We start from the raw sequence: 22231 nt of genomic DNA on the forward strand, positions 1-22231 counted from the left end.
CCCCCCCCCCAGCCTGAAATAGAATTATAAATTCAAGCCTCCTTTCTCCTCCAGGATACATCATGTCCCTGCTCTCCTCTGCTCCGAGTAGCCTGGGCTCGGATTATACTGGATGAGGCCCACAATATCAAAAACCCCAAAGTTCAGACCTCTATAGCTGTGTGCAAACTGAGAGCCAGTGCCAGATGGGCTGTCACCGGGACGCCTATACAGAACAACCTGCTGGATATGTACTCACTGCTCAGGTGAGCTGACCACGTGGGAAATCGTATAACCCTTTTTACAGTTCCAGACTAACACGGCTACCCCTCTGATACTTAATATAACCCTGGTAACCGTAGCTTTGTCTACAGGCATCGTCCAGTCATCTTAAACCAACAATCCTGGTGTAGAGTAACTGCTAGTGGTGGGGATTCCCAATCCAGTTATTCTTTAGTAATTCAATACCACCGAGCAACTTATGGTAGTGCAGACTTCTCAGGTGAATGGATTTTGGCTAGGCCAGTACTTTTACTCTAGTTCTTTGTATGGCATTAGATTCTACACTAGCAGATAAGGTGGTCCACAGCCTAGTTGCTCTGTATCCTGGTCCATTGACCTATTGTTTATAGTTTTGCTTTCATAATCAAGGGGGTTAGGTTGGTTATCAATCTACTTTATGTTCTTACAGGAGAATTGAACTAACCATGGCACTGACCTTAATGGACAGCTGTGTTCACTCGATAGTTATTGTTTCTCTCCTGTGGCATTGCTAGGGCTTCGTTAGAATGAGGCAGCATGTCTTTGTTACAATAGTTTCCAACAATGAGTTATGAATTTAGATGGCTCTGCAAAAAGTGGCTCTAGTTGGGTCATAAGCAGGTTATATGCTTGTTTTTAATTGTTTACAAAAGTATCTGATTTAATCACTGAGTTTAGCTTCGAGCTTGGTGATTGGAGGGGAACTTTTGCAGAAACTTGAGATGAACAGATTGTCCGATTTGGAGAGATGGGAGCTTGAAGCATTAAATGTGATGCCTTTTGGTAAATTCTTATGCCTTTTTTTTTTTTTTTTTTTTAAGTGAGGTATACCAGATGTATACCAACTAAGAGGAGGTGACCCCTGCTGAGCCAACAGCACTGCCCCCTAGCACCATTGGGAGTAAGACTCCTCTGATCATCAGACCGTTTGTTGTTTTAGTGTACAAAGATGTGTCAGTGCTAAGTCTGAATATAGATTCTGTTACTGTTGTGGGCTTTTGTTTGAGGGAATTTGATGTAAACCGAACACGAGGCTGTTTTGGATGGGAAGCAATCAGATTCTTTTCTGATCTTCTCGAGGTCTAACCAAAGAACTTCACTTAAACTTGTATTAACTGTCTTTTCTCTCCTCTCCTGATAGGTTTCTGCGTTGCTCTCCCTTTGATGAATTCAAGCTGTGGAAGAACCAGGTAGATAACAATACAAAGAAAGGGGGAGAGAGATTGAGTCTCTTAACCAGGAGTCTCTTATTGCGGAGAACCAAGGACCAGTTGGACTCGACCGGCAAGCCCCTGGTAATGACCTCTCTCCTCTTCTGGGGGTGGGAAAGGGAGCTGTGCCCTCCATCAGACGGTAGTTTTTTCATATATGGGCTTGTCACTCTACAACTGGTTTTTCCCTTTGTTCTGCAGTTTAGGATGCAAGACCAGACCCTATCATTCACCAGCTAGGAGGCTTGGCTTCCTCTTCAGGAAAAGCAACCCAGCTTCCCAAAATGGAACAAAAAGCTTATTATATATTGTTGTTTGCCTAATGAAGTTAAATTTCCTATCAGTTAAAATATTCTACAGAGCAGAGAGTCAGTGAACTGAACTCTTACATCCAACAAATGGCCAGGTCAGAATGGTGAGCCTGGATACTCTGAGAAGAGATCTAATCAAGTATCAAATTTATCTTATTCAGGCTAGCCATTCCTACTATTGGGATTTTAACAGCAATGAAAAGCCAAAGATGGCCTTGCATCGCTACGTACAATTTAAGATAGCAATTCATTTCCTCTAATGGATTATTTGGGGTATCTCAGCATACAGAACTTTTTTTTTTTAATATATATAAATAAAACTACATCTAAAAATGTTGTGCAGCTAGCTTGTAGTATCCAATTGTGAACGGTGTACCAAGCAGCTGCTTTCTCAACCCAGAAACTAAGCATGTAGCACTTGAGGTTTAGTTGCCTGTTTTGTCTTTTAATATTAACTGATATAAACAGAGCATTTGACTTCCTTTAAGCCTGAGTGCTAACCAAGCAGATCTTAACAGCTCTGTAAACACCCAGTTTGTACCATGATTGCTTTAGGATGATTAGGTTTAGCATAGAAAGAGGGGTGCCATTTCCTGAGATCTGTGCCCCACTATGTTAACTCTTGGACTAAAAGCTGGGTCAGAATGCAGTAGCACCTTGACTGGCAGGTGTGATCCTCTTTGGAGCTTTAGAGCAGAGGAGAAACCCAGTAGTGAGTCTCAGTATTCAAAGAGAAATATAAGGTATCTGATTTCTTTCCATGTACTATATTAGCAAATTAAACATTTGTATGGCTCAGAGTGTTGTCAACTCTAGTGATTTTTGAGGTTTGATTTGTAGTGTTTTTCCTAAAGCCCCAGCTCCTAGAATCATGATATTGTATGAAAGTCTTAACTTTAATTTAAAATAAGTAAGTTTCTGGCCCTAATGATTGCAGAGAAAAGCATTAAAATGTGAAGCAAGTATAGCCTAAGAAGGGATGAAAAACAGAAGGCTAATAAAATAAATAAATAAAAAACCCACCCCAGCATTACTCTTTTAATCTCTTTATTTTTGTGGGGTTGGACTCATAGTTTTTGAATGTTTGGGGTTGGGAAGTGTGAGTTCACCCTTAACCTAGCTATTTCTTAAGTGAAGAATGCCAAGGAACTTGGCATCTGGAGGGATGAACTACAAGATGCTAGTATGAGGCTTGGGGGAGGGGTTTTCAGCAATGGCGTTGGGCCTGGAGTTGGGTGGGACTGTTGCCTGAGGTGAGAAACATTGAGTAATCTCTCTGGCATCTGCTTCCAGAACGATCACCCCACCTCAAGTTAGGCATGTTCACTTTTAGCTGTTGAACCTTCAGGGAACGTGGCTAGGGATGCATGTACGTGGGTTGTAGGGATGCCTATCCAATAGTATTTTTAAGTTTCAGTGGACATAGTAAATGTTCCCTCTGTGTATATATTCACTAACTCTGCCCAAGTTAGAGAATCAGCCTCGCTTGTTAACTACTCTGGCTGTGATGAGGAGCCTGGGGGTGTTACTGTATCCGCAGATGCAGAGCCAACAGGGAGTGCTCTACATGGCTTAGCATCTTGAATCTTGAGTGAAGAAGGATTTTTTTTTTTTTAAAAGATTCAAATCAGGTGAGAAAATTCATCCCATCCTTATCACATCCTGCCAATTTAGGACCTGATATGCTTGACCCATTTTAAAATATAGCGCCATCCTGTTAGACCTGGTGATTCATGGCTTCTGTCATATGTTGGCTCATGGCTGCCATCTTGTGATTATTCCCTGACTCTTGAACTTTGTGGGGAGGACCATGTGAAACACTACTCTGTAGAAGACCAAACGGGCTTCAGCATTCTATCCACAGCAGTGTGAAAGATTTCTTCCCAAGGAGCTGAGCATGTTGCCTGCAGAGCAGTCCTGGGCCATCTGGCCTGAGGAAAGACAAGCTGTTTGATCTCTGAGACAGCAGAGTCTTGCATATGTTGTTTGGTGGTGATGGGTTCAATGAAGCTGCAGGAATCAGCAGTGATCATGGGGCTGTCTGAAATCTTTACATGGCTGACTCTTTGTTTTTTCTCTCTAGGTATCTCTGCCTGAGCGACATACTCAGTTGCACCAGTTAAAACTCTCAGAAGATGAGCAGTCTGTGTACAATGTGCTCTTTGCAAGATCAAGGTATGAGTGTCTGAGAAGGTGGGAGGATGGTGACTTCCCATCCTTTCCAATTCTTGTTTTCATCTTACAGTGAAATCTTATTAAGCCAGGAGTGGACTGTCGGGGCAAATTCTGCTTTCCAAATAATGTCTGGCTGTATAAATGCTAGATGCTTTTTGGAAATCTCCTACCTTGGCAGTCCCATCATTACAGCTCCACCATTGTTGTAACGATGGGATCACTAGTATAAACAGATCATTGGTGTTTTTACCCCCATGTTGTTCAACACTGCTAGGAGCAGATTGCGATGATACAGTGGTTAAAAGCTCCTCTGACTGCCTGTGCCCTTTGTATTACCACCCTGAATGTCAGTGTAAAAGGTTGAGAAATTTCGGTGACATTACCCAGGGTACTGGACTGTTAAACAGCCTGGGGTGCCTTTTACACTGCTTTGCTGTGAGAGCAGCCACTCCTGGATGGCTCTCACAGCCTCTAGCATGTAAGCTATTCTCAGGTGAGTTATATGAGTGCTCTTAGCCAGCCACCCCTGAATTGTATTGCAGAGTGACACCAGCAAATTCCCAGTTCCGGACTTGTCCCCAGACATGTGCGTCTTGTACTGCCCTGCTCTTTCTTTCTGGACAATACAAGCACATATAAAGTTCATCATTTCATTAATAGAAAATTAATATGCAAATACCTTGATATCTCAAATGGCATTTCCAAAACACTTCAATCCAAACACATGGTGTAAGCCGGGCGGCCTTGGCTACCGCCGCTGGCGGCGGTGGAGTCTATGGCGCGCCCCTCAGGCGGGGGAGCGCCGGCAGGAGTCTTTAGCGCACCCCTCGAGCAGGGGAACGCTGGCACGGGTTCGCAGCGCGCCCCTCAGGCAGGGGAGTGCCGGCAGGAGTCTTTAGCGCACCCCTCGAGCAGGGGAACGCTGGCACGGGTTCGCAGCGCGCCCCTCAGGCAGGGGAGCGCCGGCAGGAGTCTTTAGCGCACCCCTCGAGCAGGGGAACGCTGGCACGGGTTCGCAGCGCGCCCCTCAGGCAGGGGAGCGCCGGCAGGAGTCTTTAGCGCACCCCTCGAGCAGGGGAACGCTGGCACAAGTTCGCAGCGCGCCCCTCAGGCAGGGGAGCGCCGGCAGGAGTCTTTAGCGTACCCCTCTAGCAGGGGAACGCTGGCACAGGTTCGTGTACCTGCACCCCGGGCTCGGTCGGATAGACCGCGGCGGGCAGCTCCAGGTCTTCCGGTCCCCCGTAGCAGTCCGCGCCGGGCAGTCCCACGGTGTCAAGCCCGCTCTCGGGTTTGGGCTTCGCTGGGTCCGGCGTCTCCGCGGTGACGGCAGTCAGGTCGGGCGGGAGCAGCGCGGCGTCTGCGACCCCCCCGTTGTGCCTCCCTCCCGGGGCAAAGGGCCCTCCCCTTTGTACCCCTGCCTCCGCCCCTCCCGCAGCTGGGGACGGAGTGCACTCGCCGTGGCCCCGCCCCCTCCGGCGGGGAACAAGGCGGTTTCTGTTCCGGGTCGGTGGGGAGCCCCCCTGGCTCCCTACACATGGGTTTAGATAAAACAAGTTTAACTACAGAAAGATGGATTTTAAGTGATTACGAGTAATGAGACATACAAGTCAGAATTGGTTACAAAGAAATAAAAGGTTAAATGGAAGCTAATACCTAACTTAGCAAGCTAAGTGAATTTAAAGCAAAAAGGTTTTGCTTACAACATGCAGACAGCAATCTGGCTAGATACCTCCAGACAGGACCCCCCTTAGTTCAATTATGCTTTTTTTGTCTTTCAAACATTGTTGATGCCATGAGAAGAGATGAGGAGAGAGGTGATTTGGGGCTTCTGTTATTCATTTTTATAACTTTTCCTCCTTTTTATACCTGTTTCCATGGGAACCCCCAGCTGTTCCATTGCCAAGATGTAAATTTCTCACTCGCACCCTTCTTCCTGCCAAAGAATGGCCACTTAATCAGGTGATAGTCCATTTGATTATGCGTACACCTGGTTGAGGTGCTGGCTAGCCTTTTGTCTCTGGGGAGCTAGTTTGAAACTGTTTCCCTAAACTAGGAACATGTTTCAGTAAAGTCATACAGTAGAAATATTATAACTTTACATACAATATTTCTACACATATTTTACCAGAACAGTAATGTTCAGCAGATTATGAGCTTTCAAATGATACCTCACAGGGCATAATTTGTCCAAGATTTATCATAGTTTTGTAAAAGTGGTGAACATAAGGATGCAGACTGTCACAGTTTCCCAGAAGAGTATAATGTAGACAAGCCTCTTGGACTTCCACAACTTTGCAGGTAACATCCTAGTCTTCTTCAGTCCCTCTCTGCCAGACCCTTACTAATGATCTGAATATCCTCCATGGTCCCACCTGTCTTGGAGGACTTCTACCTTGTGACACCTCCACAAGCTCCAAAGGGTCTGTGTCTCAACAAGGCTAATTTTTCTCTGTCCGTGGTCTTTATACTCATCAAATAGTTGAAGACTATGCTCTAACTCCCCGGGCTTGTTGTTTATCCAAGCTATAAATACGCAGATTTTTAAATCTTTATTCAAGTCAATCCCTCCAACCCACTGATACTCTTTGCTGCCTTGGATGCAGTATTCAGATGCCGTTGCACCAAAGAACTATATATAGAAGGGCGTTTCTCCTCCTTCCATCGTGACAAGCTTCTGTGTACACAACCCAAAATTGCATTGTCACAAACCAGTTTCTAACTTGCTGCCCGCTATTGCCACTACCTCTCTTTCAGCATCACCACATTCCAGGTTTTTCCCTCTAGTTGAGTATCTTTCACCAGAGTGTGTTTAGTCGTATTTTGCACAAAACATTATCCGTTGGGCCTTGCATTCCTAGAAAAATGAGGTTATTTGGGTATTTTTTGATGGTGAGAATTCTTCCTCTCGTGCTTTATAAAGTAGATCTCCATTCCAGCCTTACCTGTTTGTCTGAAACTCTGACACGGGATTCCCTTGAAGGTGAATCACAAAATAATAGCATTAACTAGAGACATGATAACTTGCTCGCTGGTGAAGCTCATCTTGTTTCTCCATCCTCACTCCAGTTCTTAGAGGTCCCTGAACTGTGGGGCGCACCCCCCCCCGGGGGGGGTCCAGAAGAATGTGCAGGGGTGGGGCTGGGGCCTGGGCTAGCCTCCACAGGGGGTGGGGAGGGAGTGCCCCCTGGCCCTAGATGCCGGCTGAGGTTCTGCTCCTGGCCCCAAAGCCTCCTCCCCCAGCTGTGGTCCCAGCCTCGTCCCCTTACCCCTGTCTGCATCCCCCACTTCTGGAGCCGCGGCCCTGCACTCAGCACCAGCTCAGGAGAGGAGGCAGTGGACACGGGTAAGGGGAGGCATGAGACCACTGGCTTAGATTGTAAACTGTTTGTGGGACACAGGCTGTGTCTAAATAGTTATCTCTAATTTCTCCCTTGTGTAACCCTGCTGTATTTCATTTTTGCCAGGTCAACACTTCAGTCCTACTTAAAGAGACAAGAAGAGCAGAAGAGTCATTGCAGAGAGTACTCTGGTGCTAACCCATTTGATAAAGGTTAGAATAGAGGCTGCAGAAATGTCCTGCGGGGAGTGGTTTTTTAAATTGAGGAAATTCTCCCTTAAAATTAAGAGAGAGAGCAGAGCAGAGAGTGAGAGCTATGACTCCTGAGTTCTCAGCACCTTGGGGCTCTTCTTTGGAAAACAGCGTGACTGCTGCCCTTGTGAAGAGTGTTGCTATAGAATATGCAGAGGGAAGGTCTGGTGTGTGTCTGCAAAGCCTTTTTCTGGCAGTGCTATTGCCAGGCTCACCTTTAAGGTATAGGGCTCTCTGTATGCTGCATATCTGTTTGCTCTGGGTAAAAAAAGGAGGTATGGTGCAAGTTACAACAAAGAACTGGTGTGGCAGGTGGTGGTGTGAGCAATGTATTGTAGTGGTTAGACCTGGGGACTGATTCAGGACTCCCAAGTCCTGTTCACACTATGTGGTGTTGGGCAAGTCACTTAACTTTTTTGGGCCTCCATTTCCTCCTCTCTGAAATGGGTACAATATCCGCTCAATGAGGGTGCTGTGGATTAATGAAAAGTTTAACAGAAGTACAAAGTGTTAACATAATTTATGTAATCTCTTGCTTCTTGATGTCTTGTGTAGCCCAGCAAAACACAAGTTTCATGCTAAACTGCTGTTACTTTTCATTTCCTCTTGTTGAAATATGACTGACTAGTAGGGCTGCTGCTTTGATATGCCTCTGAATGCTTTCTGTATTTTCTTCCTTCTTAATAGTAGTACAAGAATATGGAGCCAGTCGAAAGGATTCCCAAAGTGACTCTCACATCTCAAGTACTGTCCATGTCTTGTCCATGTTGTTGAGACTCCGCCAGTGCTGCTGCCATCTTTCCTTACTAAAAGTGGTAATCATGCAGTCTTGTACTGTGATTAATGTGGTTTGTAGAATGAATCATTTTAGAAGCACTTGATTAGAGCACAGAGCAATTTTGCCTACACATGTCAGATCTCTAATTCCTTGAATGGAACTTCCAAAGAACTCTCAAGTACAGGAGGAGGTTTATGTTGGTAACTCATTTGGGAGCATTCTTCCCTCTGAGGTCAGTCCAGTTCCCCATCATGGTTGGCGGGGTGGGGAGGCTTTAGTGCCAGCATCCTTGCCAGATTACACATTTTCCTTTCGTTTTTAATTGGCCACATTATTTATTAAAATGTTGTCATGTTGCTGTCCAACCCAGAGGTGGCTGCGTTTCAGTGGTTAGTTTATCGGTAAGTAACGACTCTAGGATTAGGGTTAGGGGCTGTCTGAGTAAGTTTATGGGCGATTCATATTAATATACAAATATCAAGCTGGCTGGATTGGCTCACAAGCATGAGAACCAACCTCAAGGCGGACTGTGGAGAAGCAGGGCACCAACCCCAAGCTGGTTGTGAGTTTTATAGTTAAATTTCACCAACCAAGTATCAAGTGTGATCTCAAGTGCTGTGACAGCCTTAATATGGAGTCACAGACAGTGTCCTTGGGTACTCCAGTCTGTCTTGTCACACCGGCAAACTTGCCTTTGTGATAGATGGTCCCTTACTCCAAAAGTCACAATAATATTCAGGACAGTCCCAGTCCCAAAGGACCAGTCACTTACCCCAGGTCAATCCTCTATCAAAGGTGACACTTGTAGCCAATCCTATAATAAATTAACCTAAAGATTTCTTAACTAAGAAAAATAAGAATTATTTACAAGGTAAAAGCAGGTAAATATACACACACAAATGAGTTACAGTCTTAGGTTACACAAGGTAATAGAAACTGCGGTAATAAGCAAGCTCTATAAGTTCTCTGGAGCTAACCCAGCTGTGGATCCCTTGCTTATGCTTAGAAATCTTCACCCCTCAAAGTTCAAGCAGCATACAGAGACAGTTCTTTCTTCCTCCAGAGTTCAAGCTGATGGGACGAATCCACCAGCAAATCTCCTCTTCATGGGGGTGGAGGGGAGCAATCAAAGTCTTTTTTCTTTGTTTCACAATGGCTCATTTGGTTCAATGGACCTTCTTCGGGGGCAGGACCTAACACCTTCTGTAGGAAGCCAGTATTTCTACATTAATTAATGCTCCTTTCCTGTTTGATGACTTACACAATTACAGAGGATTACAATGCAGACACTTATTATAACCTTACAATATGGCATACAGAGGTTATAAATAAGATGAATACATGCAGCAACCTCTGAGCATTTCGTAATTCTAAACACATGCTTATGAATCTAATTCCTATTTTAACAATACTAACACACAGGTGAGCCAGACTGATTCCAGCTATGCATTTGTCAGTGTTCAGTGAAGTGTAGGGGCCTGGCCATGAGCTGGCACCTGGTCTGCCAGGCTCACAGCAAACTCATAAGGTAAAGGAGAAGTGTGCTCTTTTTTGAGCCAAACCAGTTTTTGCAGAATATTTGAAAGAAACTAGCAACAACCTAATAGGAAACATTTCCTGATGTTCAGCCCATACTTTTTCCCTATAAATTTCTCTTAAATTCTTCTCCATCCTTGGTGTTTATTTTGGCAAATATTTGACTGTTGTTGTGTCCTCTTTTCGCTCCTAGTCTTAACCAGTTTAGTTGGCTCCTAATTTTTTTCTGTAAACTAATCATTTCATTTTCCTTCTCTGAATCCACCTGAGTTATTCTTTCTTGTATTGAGGTCTGAACACTGCATTGTAGAAGCAGTCTTACCAGAATCATATTAAGAGTCATATTGCCCAATCCATGACGTGATCTTTTATTTGCTGACCTCTACTACTACCTTGGTCATTTACTGAAGTGTCATGCTCGTGAACGCCACAGTCCTTGATCTGATGGGGGTGTGTGCGTGTCATAGGTCTCACCCCCACTTGGAGCTGTTGGGTTCCAATGTGGGACCTGCACTGGTTTCCCTCTAAACTAAAATCCTAGTTTAGATCTAGTAAAAGCTGTCACCACCCAATCAGGAAATGTGGATTGGGACACAGTCCTTCCCCAAAATCCTTGGGGATCCCAAGAGCCCCAAATCCATGGAGTTCTTACACCCAGGAGGAATAAACCATTCCCCCCTGCTTCCTCCCCCCTCCCTTTTCCTAGGAGAGACACCGGGATCTAACTACAGAGGGTTACCTCCCCCTCCTCTTTCCCTGAGAATCCACCCAAGGAAAAACCAACCAAGTCCTTAATAGAAAAGAATTTATTAAAGAATAAAAAGAAAGTCACTTTCTCTGTAACCAAATGGAACAATACAGGGTCTAAACTTATTAATCTCTGGAGAGAATTCCCCCTCCCCCTTTCTTTCTTAGTGAAAGCAAAGTAACAGCAAACAGGAATAAAGAATTTCCTTTAGCAAACGCACAATTGCAAATGTAGAAATCAAATTATAAGACTAATTCGCCTTTCTAATTAATACTCACTATTGAATAGTAGAAACTACTCCAGGAGAACTTGGAGACATGACTGGCCTCTTTTAGATCCAAAAAGAGAACTCTGAGCAAACAAGGAATACAGACAAAGGCTTCCCTCCACAGAGATTTGAAAATAATCTTGTCCCTCATTGGTCCTCTGGTCAGGTGTCCACAGGTACTGCTTGTTAACCCTTTACAGGTAGACAAAAACCTTAACTAACTGTTTATGACAGTGCGCCATCTGGTACTGGCATGTATGCAAAATGAATTTGGGGCATTGTTTTAGAAATTCCTGGTAACAAAGAATTATGGGTCTTCAATAGGCTGCATTAAAGAGCTGGTTAAGCACTGAACATTGCAGATGTGGCCTCCATAACTGAGCAACTTGCCAAGAGGCCAGGCGCCACACCTGACTTGTGTAATGTGGAGCGGATTGCAGCATCTTTCATATTAGGCCATAATTTCTTGTGGTTTTCACCTTTCAGATTTAAGATAAAAGTGGCTGGCACAGATCACATGGTGAAGTTCTGTAGGCCACACTTATGAGTTCCATTCCCAGGTCCAACACCAACCCCCTTGAACGTTGCACAAGTTCTCTTCTACTTCAATTTCCCCATCTGTAAAATGGGGCTAAAGCATACCCATCTTATAGGGAGGCTTCAGGGGTGAAGTGCTAAAGACTGCTTCACCACCCTCTAAACCAGTGGTCTCCAAAGTGGAGTGCACAAGAGGATTTTTGGGGGTGCGCAGCAGGAGGAACACTGCCTTTTTTTTTTCTTCTTCTTTGAGCTTCGGCAAAAATGGTAGAGCCGGCGCAGCAGGGGGTGTGTGCTCAAAATGTTTTACTGATAGGGGTGCACGATCAAAAAAGTTTGGAGACCACTGCTCTAAACTATGTATTTCAGCTGTGATTTGGAGACAGTGCATGGCTTTATCTCCTGATTATAAGAAGCAGCTCCATCTTGTGGGTGTGCAGCCCAGGGAGGAGAATGGTCCCTAAGCCACGCTCGAGAAGTTCTGCTAATAGCATGCAGACGATGCTTTCTGGTTACTATCTGCTGGTGTGCATGTGGCTCTCATTCCTTACTATATCTGCTTATTTACTCTTTTGCAGGCCCTGGACCAAGCTAACTTGAACAGTGAAGGCCTTTCTCTTTCCCTGGAAGAACACCTCAGTGCTTTGACTTTGTCAGAACTCCAAGGTCCTGACCCAAAATCTACCGTCTATCTCAATGGCAAGGCTTTCAGCATGGATCTCTTTGACATCACCAGAGAAAGCACCAAAGTATGCTGGTTGTGGTTCTGTCACATCTCTTGGGAGGCCTAGACTTCAGCATTTTCCTGTATATATTTTTTTAAGTGAATTCTGATACCCTGATATGTTTACAGTTGCCTAGATGGGTGGGTCAGCAGTTTGGCCATGGGTAGATGAATGTACAGATGAACCCTTCTCAGGGGGGTTCCATCCTGTCAAACTGCATAGGAGGCTATAAGAGAAGAGTACCTGCAAGAAAGCCACCCAGAGACACAGGATCTACCATGCTGGTGGACTCTCAATGCCTATCTCTAACATTAGACCCTTGAGACAGTACAGCGCTTCTAGGTAGAGGAAGGGAGGTGGCAGTAAAGTGGTCCCTAAAACCTTTAGGTAACAGTTGGGAGAAGGGGAGCAATACTAGCCTGGGTCTACAGGGGAAGTTTGATTGCTACAAAACATGTTTGTAACTCTTGATTTCTGATCATGGTTTCCATGTCTTGTGGTCTTATTACTGTTACTGGCTAAGACTTCTCTAAAAAGTCACAGTAGCTACAGTAAAAAGTTACCGGGGCAAATTACAACTTAATTGCTTTTGCAGAGTTAAATTACCCTTTTGCAACATCATATAGTGAACACTTACATTTTTTTACTCAATGTAACTTACCTCAGTGGTTCTCAACCAGGGGTATGCGTACCGATACGGGTACATAGAGGTCTTCAGGGGGTACATCAACTCATCTAGATATTTGCCTAGTTTTACAACAGGCTACATAAAAAGCACTAGCAAAGTCAGTACAAACTAAAATTTCATGCAGACAATGACTTGTTTATAGTCCTCTACTATACACTGAAATGTCAGTACAATATTTCTATTCCAATTGATTTATTTTATAACTACATGGTAAAAATGAGGAAGTGAGCAATTTTTCAGTAACAATGTGCTGTGACACTATTTATGTATTTTTATGTCTGATTTTTGGAAGCAAGTTGTTTTTAAGCGAGGTGAAGGTTGGCGGTACACAAGATAAATCAGACTCCTGAAAGAGGTACAGTAGTCTGGAAAGGTTGAGAGCCGTTGACTTACCTAAACCAAGTGTCTGTGGATTACTAACGCTTTAAAATAGTGTAAGTTTGTATATGAAGGCAAAAATCAGGTTTACAAAGCATCAGTTAACATCCTGTGAAGCTATCTCAGGCAGCCAAGCGGAAGACCTCACTTAAGTCTGGATTCAGCCTTTTCTGTGTATCCAGTGGTAAAGCGCAGGCTGCCTTCTGGCTCCACAGCAAGTAGACTAACTTCTTTTTCTGCAGCTATCGCATCTCTTGGCTGAACTGAAGACTATCCAAAGTCACTCAAAATCCCAGAAGAGGTAAGTGTGGTAATGCCTCTCTTTCTGGGGTGCATTTTTGTGGGCATGGGGAAGAATGGGTAAGATGATCTGATACAGAACCCCCTCAGAAAATGAAATGTCCCCATGTAAAGGTGCAGGACTCACCCATGCAGCACCTCCTGCTGGTCATCTCAAGGAATTGGCTCTTTTGACCTGGAGTGCCATCTGCAGGCCAGTGTCCTGCTTGTAGCTGGCCCCGTGTCCCTCCTGAACCCCAGTGCCCCTTTACCCTGGGGCTGCCCCCTGGCAATACCCCCCCACAGTCTCAGGGCCTCCCCTCTCTGGGGAACCCCCAACCCTCTAATCCCCACCTTGCCTCAGTCTGGGCTACTGCCAGTCATCACTAAGCCCCTGCAGCAGACTGCAGTGTAAAAGCCACTCCTCATAAGCAAGGGGGTTCGGACCTGCTGCCTTTGCCTGCTTCCAAGAACCTCTATGGGCCTTGGACCATGCCCTGCAGCCAGGGGAGTTGCCAGCCTGGAGCTCCCCTGATCCTCTGGCTCTCCCCAGCCCTGCTTCACTCCCAGTGCCCTTTCTGCAGGCAGCCAGGTCCTGCTCTCCCCCAGCCTGGAGAGAGAGACTTCTGGGTCTCTGGCTCACAGCCTTTTTATACAGGCCAGCTGTGGCCTGATTGGGGCATGGCCCAGCTGCAGCCACTTCCCCAAGCAGTCCAGCTTAGCAGCTCTCAGCCCCAACCTTCTCCCAGGGCTGACTTTAACCCTTTTCCACTGGAGTTGGGAAGCCACCCCAACTACACTTCAGTATTGCAACATTTCAAATTGTCGGCCATGTGAGAAAGCACGCAAGAAGCTCAAAGAGGAGATTTGGAGGAGAGGAGACTTTGAAGGTGGTTGGGGAACTAGATGGATGTGAATTCAGGATTAATGTGTGTGGAGAGTATTTGAGGCGATCTGAAAACCAGGTGGGCAATATTCTCTTGGGTATAATAGAATTATTTTGGTCATACCGAAGAATCTGGGAGAAAATACTTATAAAAATTTTAAAAATCATGGGATGGGGTAAATCTGTGCTTAAGTCAGCATTTCCCAAACTTTTGAAAGTTGAGCCCCACTTCAGGAAAATGAAAACAATCTTGTTGCTGAACTGCTATAAATCTTAATGTGTAAGTCTTCCATGGCCCTCCAGCCAGTCCTTCATACCACCCAGGTGAACATGTATCTCACGTTGGGAAATGGTGATTTACGATGTGAGGCAAGGAGGTCTGGTATGTGGGAAGACACAAGACTGACACGGGGCGGGGCAGAATCTTTCAAATAAGCCATCTGATTCTCTCACAACGGACCTGAGGGAGGGAGGGAGGAACTCCCTGATCTATAACTTGTGGGAGATAATTTTCTTTATTATATGAAGTGCCAAAGAGCGAGTATGGGTGGGAGAAGGGAAGATTGGTTCAGTTTAATCCCTAAATGGTGCATGTAGGTGTTCAGATCCCACAGTGGTATGTGCCTCCTAAGAACCGATTAGAATAGAATGTAGGAGCAATTGTAACAGTTCTTCAGAAATATATATTCATATGCTGTATTAGCACCCATGCTTCTGAATACCTGACTGGTGCTCCAAAGATCTGATCTAAATATCTAAATGCAGGATTTGGGCACCCTATTAAAAGGGTCACACATCTGAAAACACCGGAGAAACTCTTTGCAATGGACTGTTCTAGAACAGTTAATGTTTGGTGCAGGCTTGGGGGGGGAATCTCCAGACTGTGTCAGAATAGTCTTGTGGAAGGATCTCTGACTGCAGTGAGAAACAGCTTGCTTAGTCTTTCTGCCTCAGAATAAACACACTGTGCTCAATGGCCACTTGCTGGAGGTGAGGTTGCCATTTAGTCACCCCTTGCTCTTTGGTCAGGTTTTTAGTAAAAAAGGAATAGTCACTGCCTGCTCCAACTGGAAACTGATGCCTGATTTTTTTTTTGACAATTTGTGTGCAAAAAGCACACTCAGATGTATGAGGAAGAAATCAATTTGTGTATGCCCATGTGCTTGCCTGACTTCCAGGCACAGCAGCTGGAATTGCACATGCAAATCAAGTGTCTGCTAGGTCTGATAATACAGTTCTGGATTTCTAGAATGCACAGCAGCAGTCACTGCTTGGATACCTCATCTCCATCTTGAATGTCAGCCACTTATAGGATAAATTTCCAGACTAGATCAGGTGAAACCCGAGTGTGATTGTCTTGTAGGGAACACTGCAAATCTGCCTTCAAAAAGCCTTTCCAGTATAAGAATGACATGCAACAAGCATCTTTCTACCATTAAATCCACCCCCCCCATCTAAAAACCTGACCTACCCCAAGCAGAGTTTTGACCCCAAAAAGGAAAGAGGCTGATTCCATAAAGTCCCTCTAGGGACTTTGCTGTTGATTTTGGTGGGAAGCACTCACATATTATGGTGATGGGCAGCAGAGTTAAACCCTAAGATAGAGAAGATAAACAGATTTAATTCACTCTTAATGTGTTGGGGGCAAAGACACTACCATAGTAGGGTTGTTACAATATATCTGATGCTTGTTTTGGTCGGTCTCTCTCTCTCTCTCTCCAGTGTCATTGTATCTCAGTGGACTAGCATGTTGAAGATTGTGGCAGTGCACCTCGAGCGTCAAGGGCTGAAGTATGCTACAGTGGATGGCTCTGTCAATCCTAAGCAAAGGATGGATTTGGTGGAGGAGTTCAATAACAATCCCAAAGGGCCTCGGGTATGAACTGGGATCAGGAAAGCTGTGTTCAATGCAGCTATTAGTAGCTGGGGTAGTTACTTTTCTTTATGATTGGATTTGCTGGGCCAGGTTCTATATCAAGCATCAAGATGTGTGTTCGTGGTGGGAGGGTGTAGCGCTAAAAGCCAGATGTCCGTAAATGGGAGCAGTTCTGGTATAGACACTATTTGGTGTTATACTGTAATCTTCCATATTAAGAATGCCTGGCTCTCAGGCAAGTTAAAGGCTTGCTGGTACCCAATCATACCAAAGTCTCTGCTAACATTAAACTGTCTCTGCAAGATTTGGAGCCTGTGGGATAGGCAATTCACATCAGGCAGAAACTCTTCCTAGCTTACCCCACTGCAGATTGATGACATCAAAGATGTATTGGGTCATGCTACTCCCATGACATGGGAGCCATTGTAGGATTGTTCCCTACAGCCTCTTCTCCCAGTACATGTGGTACTTCATGCAAAACCTCAGTTGTTCAGTCACTTACCACCGATTTTATGGAAGGGAGGCGGATGTTAGGTTCACTTACAAACAGAGCCAAATGAACACTACAGTGTTTATTAGGCTTCACATGCTGATCCAAGTCTAAGGACAAGGATGCTAAGTTGGTAGGGGGGAATTCACACTTCACCTCTGTCTAAAATGGAGTGACCCAATTGAGACATTTGTAACCGGCTCATTCAGATTGGGCCAAAATTTAAAAAAAAAATCCAATGTCATGGCAGTTTGGAGATGAAGATTTCCATCTCATCTATGACAGCTTCTGAAATTCTGTCTACTGGAACGCCACAATGAATCTGACATTTTAACTAGTCTAAGGCTATGTCTACACTACAGACCTTACAGTGGCACAACTGCACCACTGTAAGGTCTCCCGTGTAGCCGCTCTATGCCAATGCGAGAGAGCTCTCCTGCCGGCATAATTGAATCATCTCCAACAAGCGTCGTTAGCTATGTCAGCAGGAGAGCATCTCCCGCTGACATAGAACTGTCCACACCAGCACTTTTGTCAGTGAAACTTGCGTCAGTCCGGGGGATGTTTTTTCACACCCCTAACTGACAAAAATTTTACCCACAAAAGTGCTAGTGGAGATAGTCTTACTCACTGGAGGTTTGGGAGAGCCACAGGCTGATATCTGCAAAATGGATCTTTGCTCCTTGCAGTTTGTAACCTCAAACCAAATGGCACTGGGTCCCCTGGCAGTGGAGATGTTAAAGCAGTGCAGGATACCAGCTTCCCTCAAACAAGCAGTTATTAGGTCCCCCGATCTAGCAGTCATCTCTTGATCTCTACCGTCTGACTGTTAGTGTCCTCAGTGAGATGAGTTAGAAGAGGTATTGATCCATTTCCTAGTGCACAGGAGATCCACATTGCCAAAACTCACAAAATGGATGGTAACGGAACTTCCTTCACACTTAGAGGTCATCCCTTCCAATCAGGAGAAATATAGTGATGCATGGGGGAAGCCTGCCCTAGTGCTCTCCAGGCTGTTCAGTCTTGCAGATAGGTTCAGTCTCCAGGGTTGTCAATCCAAGTTCTGCTGCACTAAATATACACAGACAAGGCAGTCGGTGTAATCTCTGTCTTGAACCAAAATCTAGATTAAATGGGGCATTAACTTGTTTGTGAATGGACCCCTTAAAGCAGAGAGATTTTACCTCTATATTTGCACTGGCGCCACCACTGCTGGAATACTATATCCAGTTCTGTTGCCCACAATTCAAGAAGGAAGTTGATAAGTTGGGGAGGGTTCAGAGAAGAGTCACAAAATTATTGAAGGATTAGAAAACATGCCTTATAGTGATAGACTCAAAGAGCTCAGTCTATTTAATTTCGTTTAGCAAAAATAAGGTTAAGGGGTGGCTTGATTATATAAGTATCTACATGGGGAACAAATATTTAATAATGGACCCTTCAGTCTAGCAGAGAAAGGTATAACAGGATCCAATGGCTGGAAGTTGCAGCTAGACAAATTCAGACTGGAAATAAGCTGTACATTTTGAACAGTGAGAGTAATTAACCATTGGAACAATTTACCGAGAGTTGTGGTGGATTCTCCATCACTGGCCATTTTTAAATCAGGATTGGATGTTTTTCTGAAAGATCTGCTCTAGAAATTAATTTGGGCAAGTTCAATGGCCTCTATTATACAGGAGGTCAGTCTAGATGATCACAACATTCCCTTTTGGCCTTGGAATAGATGAATCTATTAAAGTAACCTGCCTTTCTGACTTATTGTTCTTTGTTGAAGGTGATGTTGATCTCGCTCCTGGCTGGAGGCGTTGGCCTTAACTTAATTGGAGGAAACCACCTCTTCCTTCTTGACATGCACTGGTAAAGTGAGATGGAAACTTTGAGGGTAGATTGGCTCTTTACTTCAGCATGGGTAACATGAGTGCTTACAAACTGCAAGAGAGAAGGATGTATCTGGTTGAACGGTAAAACACATAGTCCTACTTTTCCATTCCTGAAATTACTTGCCTGTCAAGGCAAAATGTTTTCAAATGAAACTTTCAAGAACAATTCAACTCATGGCCAGTCTGACACCCAGTATTGTGAAAAATGGCAGTAAAGCCCCACTTGGTAGCTAAAACAAACTATTAACATGGATAAGAACAACACAGAGGATAAATGCTTAGTCTTTACTTCTGGGATTGGCATCTCTCTAATAGCTTTTGTGGTAATCTGTTCTGAAAATAAAAATATCTGAGGCCAGGGGGCTTGTTTTGGAACAAATTGATAAGTGACAGATTTAGAAAGCAGCCAGTCACCATGACTGGAGAGCTCTGTAGGAATGTGAGAATGGAGTGTTGGAGCTACTAACAAAAATATGCAATCTTTCATATAAATCAGCTGCTTATATTGCAGGACTGTAGGGGAGCAATCATTCTAACTTTTAGTAGAATTATTGTTTGTATTATGGTAGTGCCCAAAGGCCCCAGTCATGAATCAGGGCCCCATTGTGCTAGGTGTTGTACAAATACATGAGAGATGATCCTTACCTAAGACTAGAAAAGACTTTTAAGGAACTTTTGAAGAGATCTAACAAAGTGAAATGAATAGTAACTCAATGATACATGAACATTAATATTGACAAGTGCGAGGTAACGTGCATTGCATAATTTGAACAACTCAGACAAGTTGCAGGGTTCCAAAGTTGCTAACTGCTTGGAGGAAAAAGAATTAAGCTTGCCACAGTGACATCTAATGAAAGTACGCCACCAAATGTTAGGATGTATAAGGAATAGAATGCAGAGCAACCCTAGGAACATTAAAGTTTTGTTATGTAAGTCAGTGGTATACCTTCCTCTGGAAGACTGTTCAGTTCTGGCCATCAAAAAAAGAAAAAAAAAGTGTGGTGAGGCGGATAGAGAAGAAATAGATGGATTTTAGAGCTAGTTTACAAACTGAATGATCTTGTAGATACCTAGAGAGAAAATTATTAAAGGCATAGAGAAAATCCTGTGTGCAGAGAGACTGGAAGGATTTGCACTCTTCAGTTTAGAGAGAAGAATGAGAGTGGATGCAGTAGAGAGAAACAAAACAAAGAATGTTATAGAGAAGGTAAATCAGCCTGTCCCGTCTTACCCTTGCTCATAATACAAGAAAAAAGGAGCAGTCGATGCAATTGAAAGACATCAAATTTAAAAATTGATAAATGGAAGTACTTATTTTTTACCAATGTGCAATTAACCTCTGGAATTCTTTGCCACTAGATGTTGAGGCAAGAGCTAAGGATGCCAAACTGTTTGACATTTATGTGGATAATTACAGCATCCATAGTTGCATTAGCTAGCTTTAAAAAAACAAACAAACAAAACCCCTCTTAATCTTCAGGATATAAGCCAACTACTAAGCAATAAAGGTAAGGAAGACATTTCTATCATCGGTAGGTTATACTTTAACTGTCCACTAGAGTTGGTGAAACAGAGGGATACGTTTTTCATTAAAATATTATTGAAAAAATTGTCCCTTTTTATATTAAAAAAAGTCAGGATTTATAAATTTATGACCAGCCTTATTATTTATTATGCAGTTTCTTGCACCTTCCTTTGAAGCACTTGGTACTGGCCATGATCAAACAGAAAAACGAGACAAGATCGACCATTGGTCTGATTTCTGGTATAGCAATTCCTGTGTGTAATGCAAGCGGCAATGGGGAAGGTGGTAGACCTTCAGCAGGGGTGTAGGGAGAATCTGATTCGCAGTGCATTGTCTGGTATTCAGAACAGTAAGGGAGCTAGGGAGGAGGTCACGTTTCTTGTATAGAGGGAATAATGGGGAGAGGGACACACAAGCTGAGGATAAGGACTTGTCTTCATTGTTTCTAAGATTAACAAGCCACTAGACTGTCTGAGCAGTTTTCTTACCTTGCAGGAATCCTGCACTTGAAGATCAGGCATGTGACCGTATATACCGAGTGGGGCAGAAGAATGATGTGGTGATACACAGGTCAGGGTCAGCTGTTCTAAACTCGAGTTAGCAGTGCACGTGACAGGCAACAGCCTTCTAAAGGCTTGGCTTCGATGAGGGGTGACATGGGCTTGCTTTGATGTTTGTTTCTGAACTTCAGGGCTGTGCACAGGATACAGAGGCCGCATTGTATGAATGTTTCTGGAATTTGCCTCTTGATTGCTGATCTGAAATTGATTTTCAACAAGTCAAAGCCCAATACTGCTCTTTTCCTTTAATGGCTTGATGAATGCCTTGGGTCTCTCCGCTGCAGAGTGCAATTCAGCCATCAGCCCATTTGCATTCATCAAGACACTCATTATATGGACAAATATAGTTCCATGTGTTTAATATGGTCTTCAAACTCTTGATTCCAAATGTGGCCCTCTACTTTTCGAAACCCATAATATCAATAACGATGATTCAAGGAGGGATTGGTCAGGGACTCAGATTTCTTTCCTTATAATTAAAAATTTAAGTTTCAAATTACAAACCTATAAACATTTAGTAGGATAAATGGTGGTGGCTGCAGTGTGTGTCTGACATTGGATGAGAGGTGCTATCCAAATTATTTGCTCCCCTTTTCTTGAAAACAAGGTGAGTCACTGGAAGTTGAAAGGGGGCGGAAGCTTGAAATGCTGATGTTTCCAGAAATTAGGATGATCTGGTGCTTTGGGTTTTAGGTTTGTCTGTGAGGAGACAGTGGAAGAAAAGATCTCACAACTCCAAACCAAGAAGAAAGATCTGGCTCAACAAGTGCTGTCGGGCACAGGAGACTCCATCACCAAACTCACCCTGGCTGACCTCAAAATTCTCTTTGGCATCTAACTGCCTCTTACAGCAAATAGCTTGAACACAATCCAGTGCCTGGAGGAAACCAGGAAGTTTTCAACAAAGGGCCTGTATTTAAAGAAGCTAGTTCTTATGGGAGCAATATCTAGAATTGTTATAAAAACTGCTCCAGGAGGAGAAGCTACTGGATTTTTGAATTGTTTTATATTCAAGTTAGAAGCAGTATACAGTAAAGACCAATAAAACTATAAATAAATCAATTGTTTTAATACTTATGAGTCAAATTGATTCTCTTTAACTATAGAGAAATGTGCTTAACCCCCCCCCCCCCAACTAAAGAAGAGTATGGGATAGCAGAGGGGAGCAAAACAGAGTGTGAGGTAGGAAAGAGCAAGAGGGTGGAGAAGAGGATGGGATGAATGGGAAGGAAGGAAAGATGTCGTTTTTCAGAGAAAAACACCAAAAGGGAAAATGACAGAAGTGAGTAGAATGGATCAAAATTGGAAAGGGAGGAGGAGAATAAAGCAATAGAAGAAATAAACTAAAAATTGTCTTTTTAAAACTTAACAAATTTTATTTATATTCCTTTGTACGTCTCAAGCAGATGTTTTATATCTAAGTGAGAGGTAGCTTCTCCCTGCTCCAAACAAATACATGCAAGTGGCAGGAATTTTACCCCCTTCTTGGGTTTCATTTACACTCGTACAAAGAAATCGAAATGAAATGGAAACTCCAGACCAGGCCTT

At 43.9% G+C, this 22231-nt stretch overlaps 1 protein-coding gene across 2 annotated transcripts in view; it reads left to right on the forward strand.

Moving 5' to 3' along the window:
* Positions 1-21781, forward strand: part of TTF2 (transcription termination factor 2) — a 38125-nt gene extending 16344 nt beyond the window's left edge. Inside the window, exons 13-23 of one of the 2 annotated variants that reach the window (XM_045001718.1) lie at positions 55-245; positions 1382-1535; positions 3846-3937; positions 7402-7487; positions 8214-8341; positions 11972-12142; positions 13427-13485; positions 16072-16225; positions 18493-18575; positions 20619-20693; positions 21377-21781. In XM_045001718.1, coding sequence (XP_044857653.1) covers positions 55-245; positions 1382-1535; positions 3846-3937; positions 7402-7487; positions 8214-8341; positions 11972-12142; positions 13427-13485; positions 16072-16225; positions 18493-18575; positions 20619-20693; positions 21377-21521 — 1338 coding nt within the window. In that variant the 3' untranslated portion in view covers positions 21522-21781. The remainder of the gene's footprint in view (positions 1-54; positions 246-1381; positions 1536-3845; positions 3938-7401; positions 7488-8213; positions 8342-11971; positions 12143-13426; positions 13486-16071; positions 16226-18492; positions 18576-20618; positions 20694-21376) is intronic. The other variant, XM_045001717.1, reaches the window with a different exon arrangement.
* The last annotated feature ends 450 nt before the right edge of the window (positions 21782-22231 follow it).

This window comes from Mauremys mutica, chromosome 1, assembly GCF_020497125.1.
Source record: "Mauremys mutica isolate MM-2020 ecotype Southern chromosome 1, ASM2049712v1, whole genome shotgun sequence".
Lineage (NCBI taxonomy): Eukaryota > Metazoa > Chordata > Testudines > Geoemydidae > Mauremys > Mauremys mutica.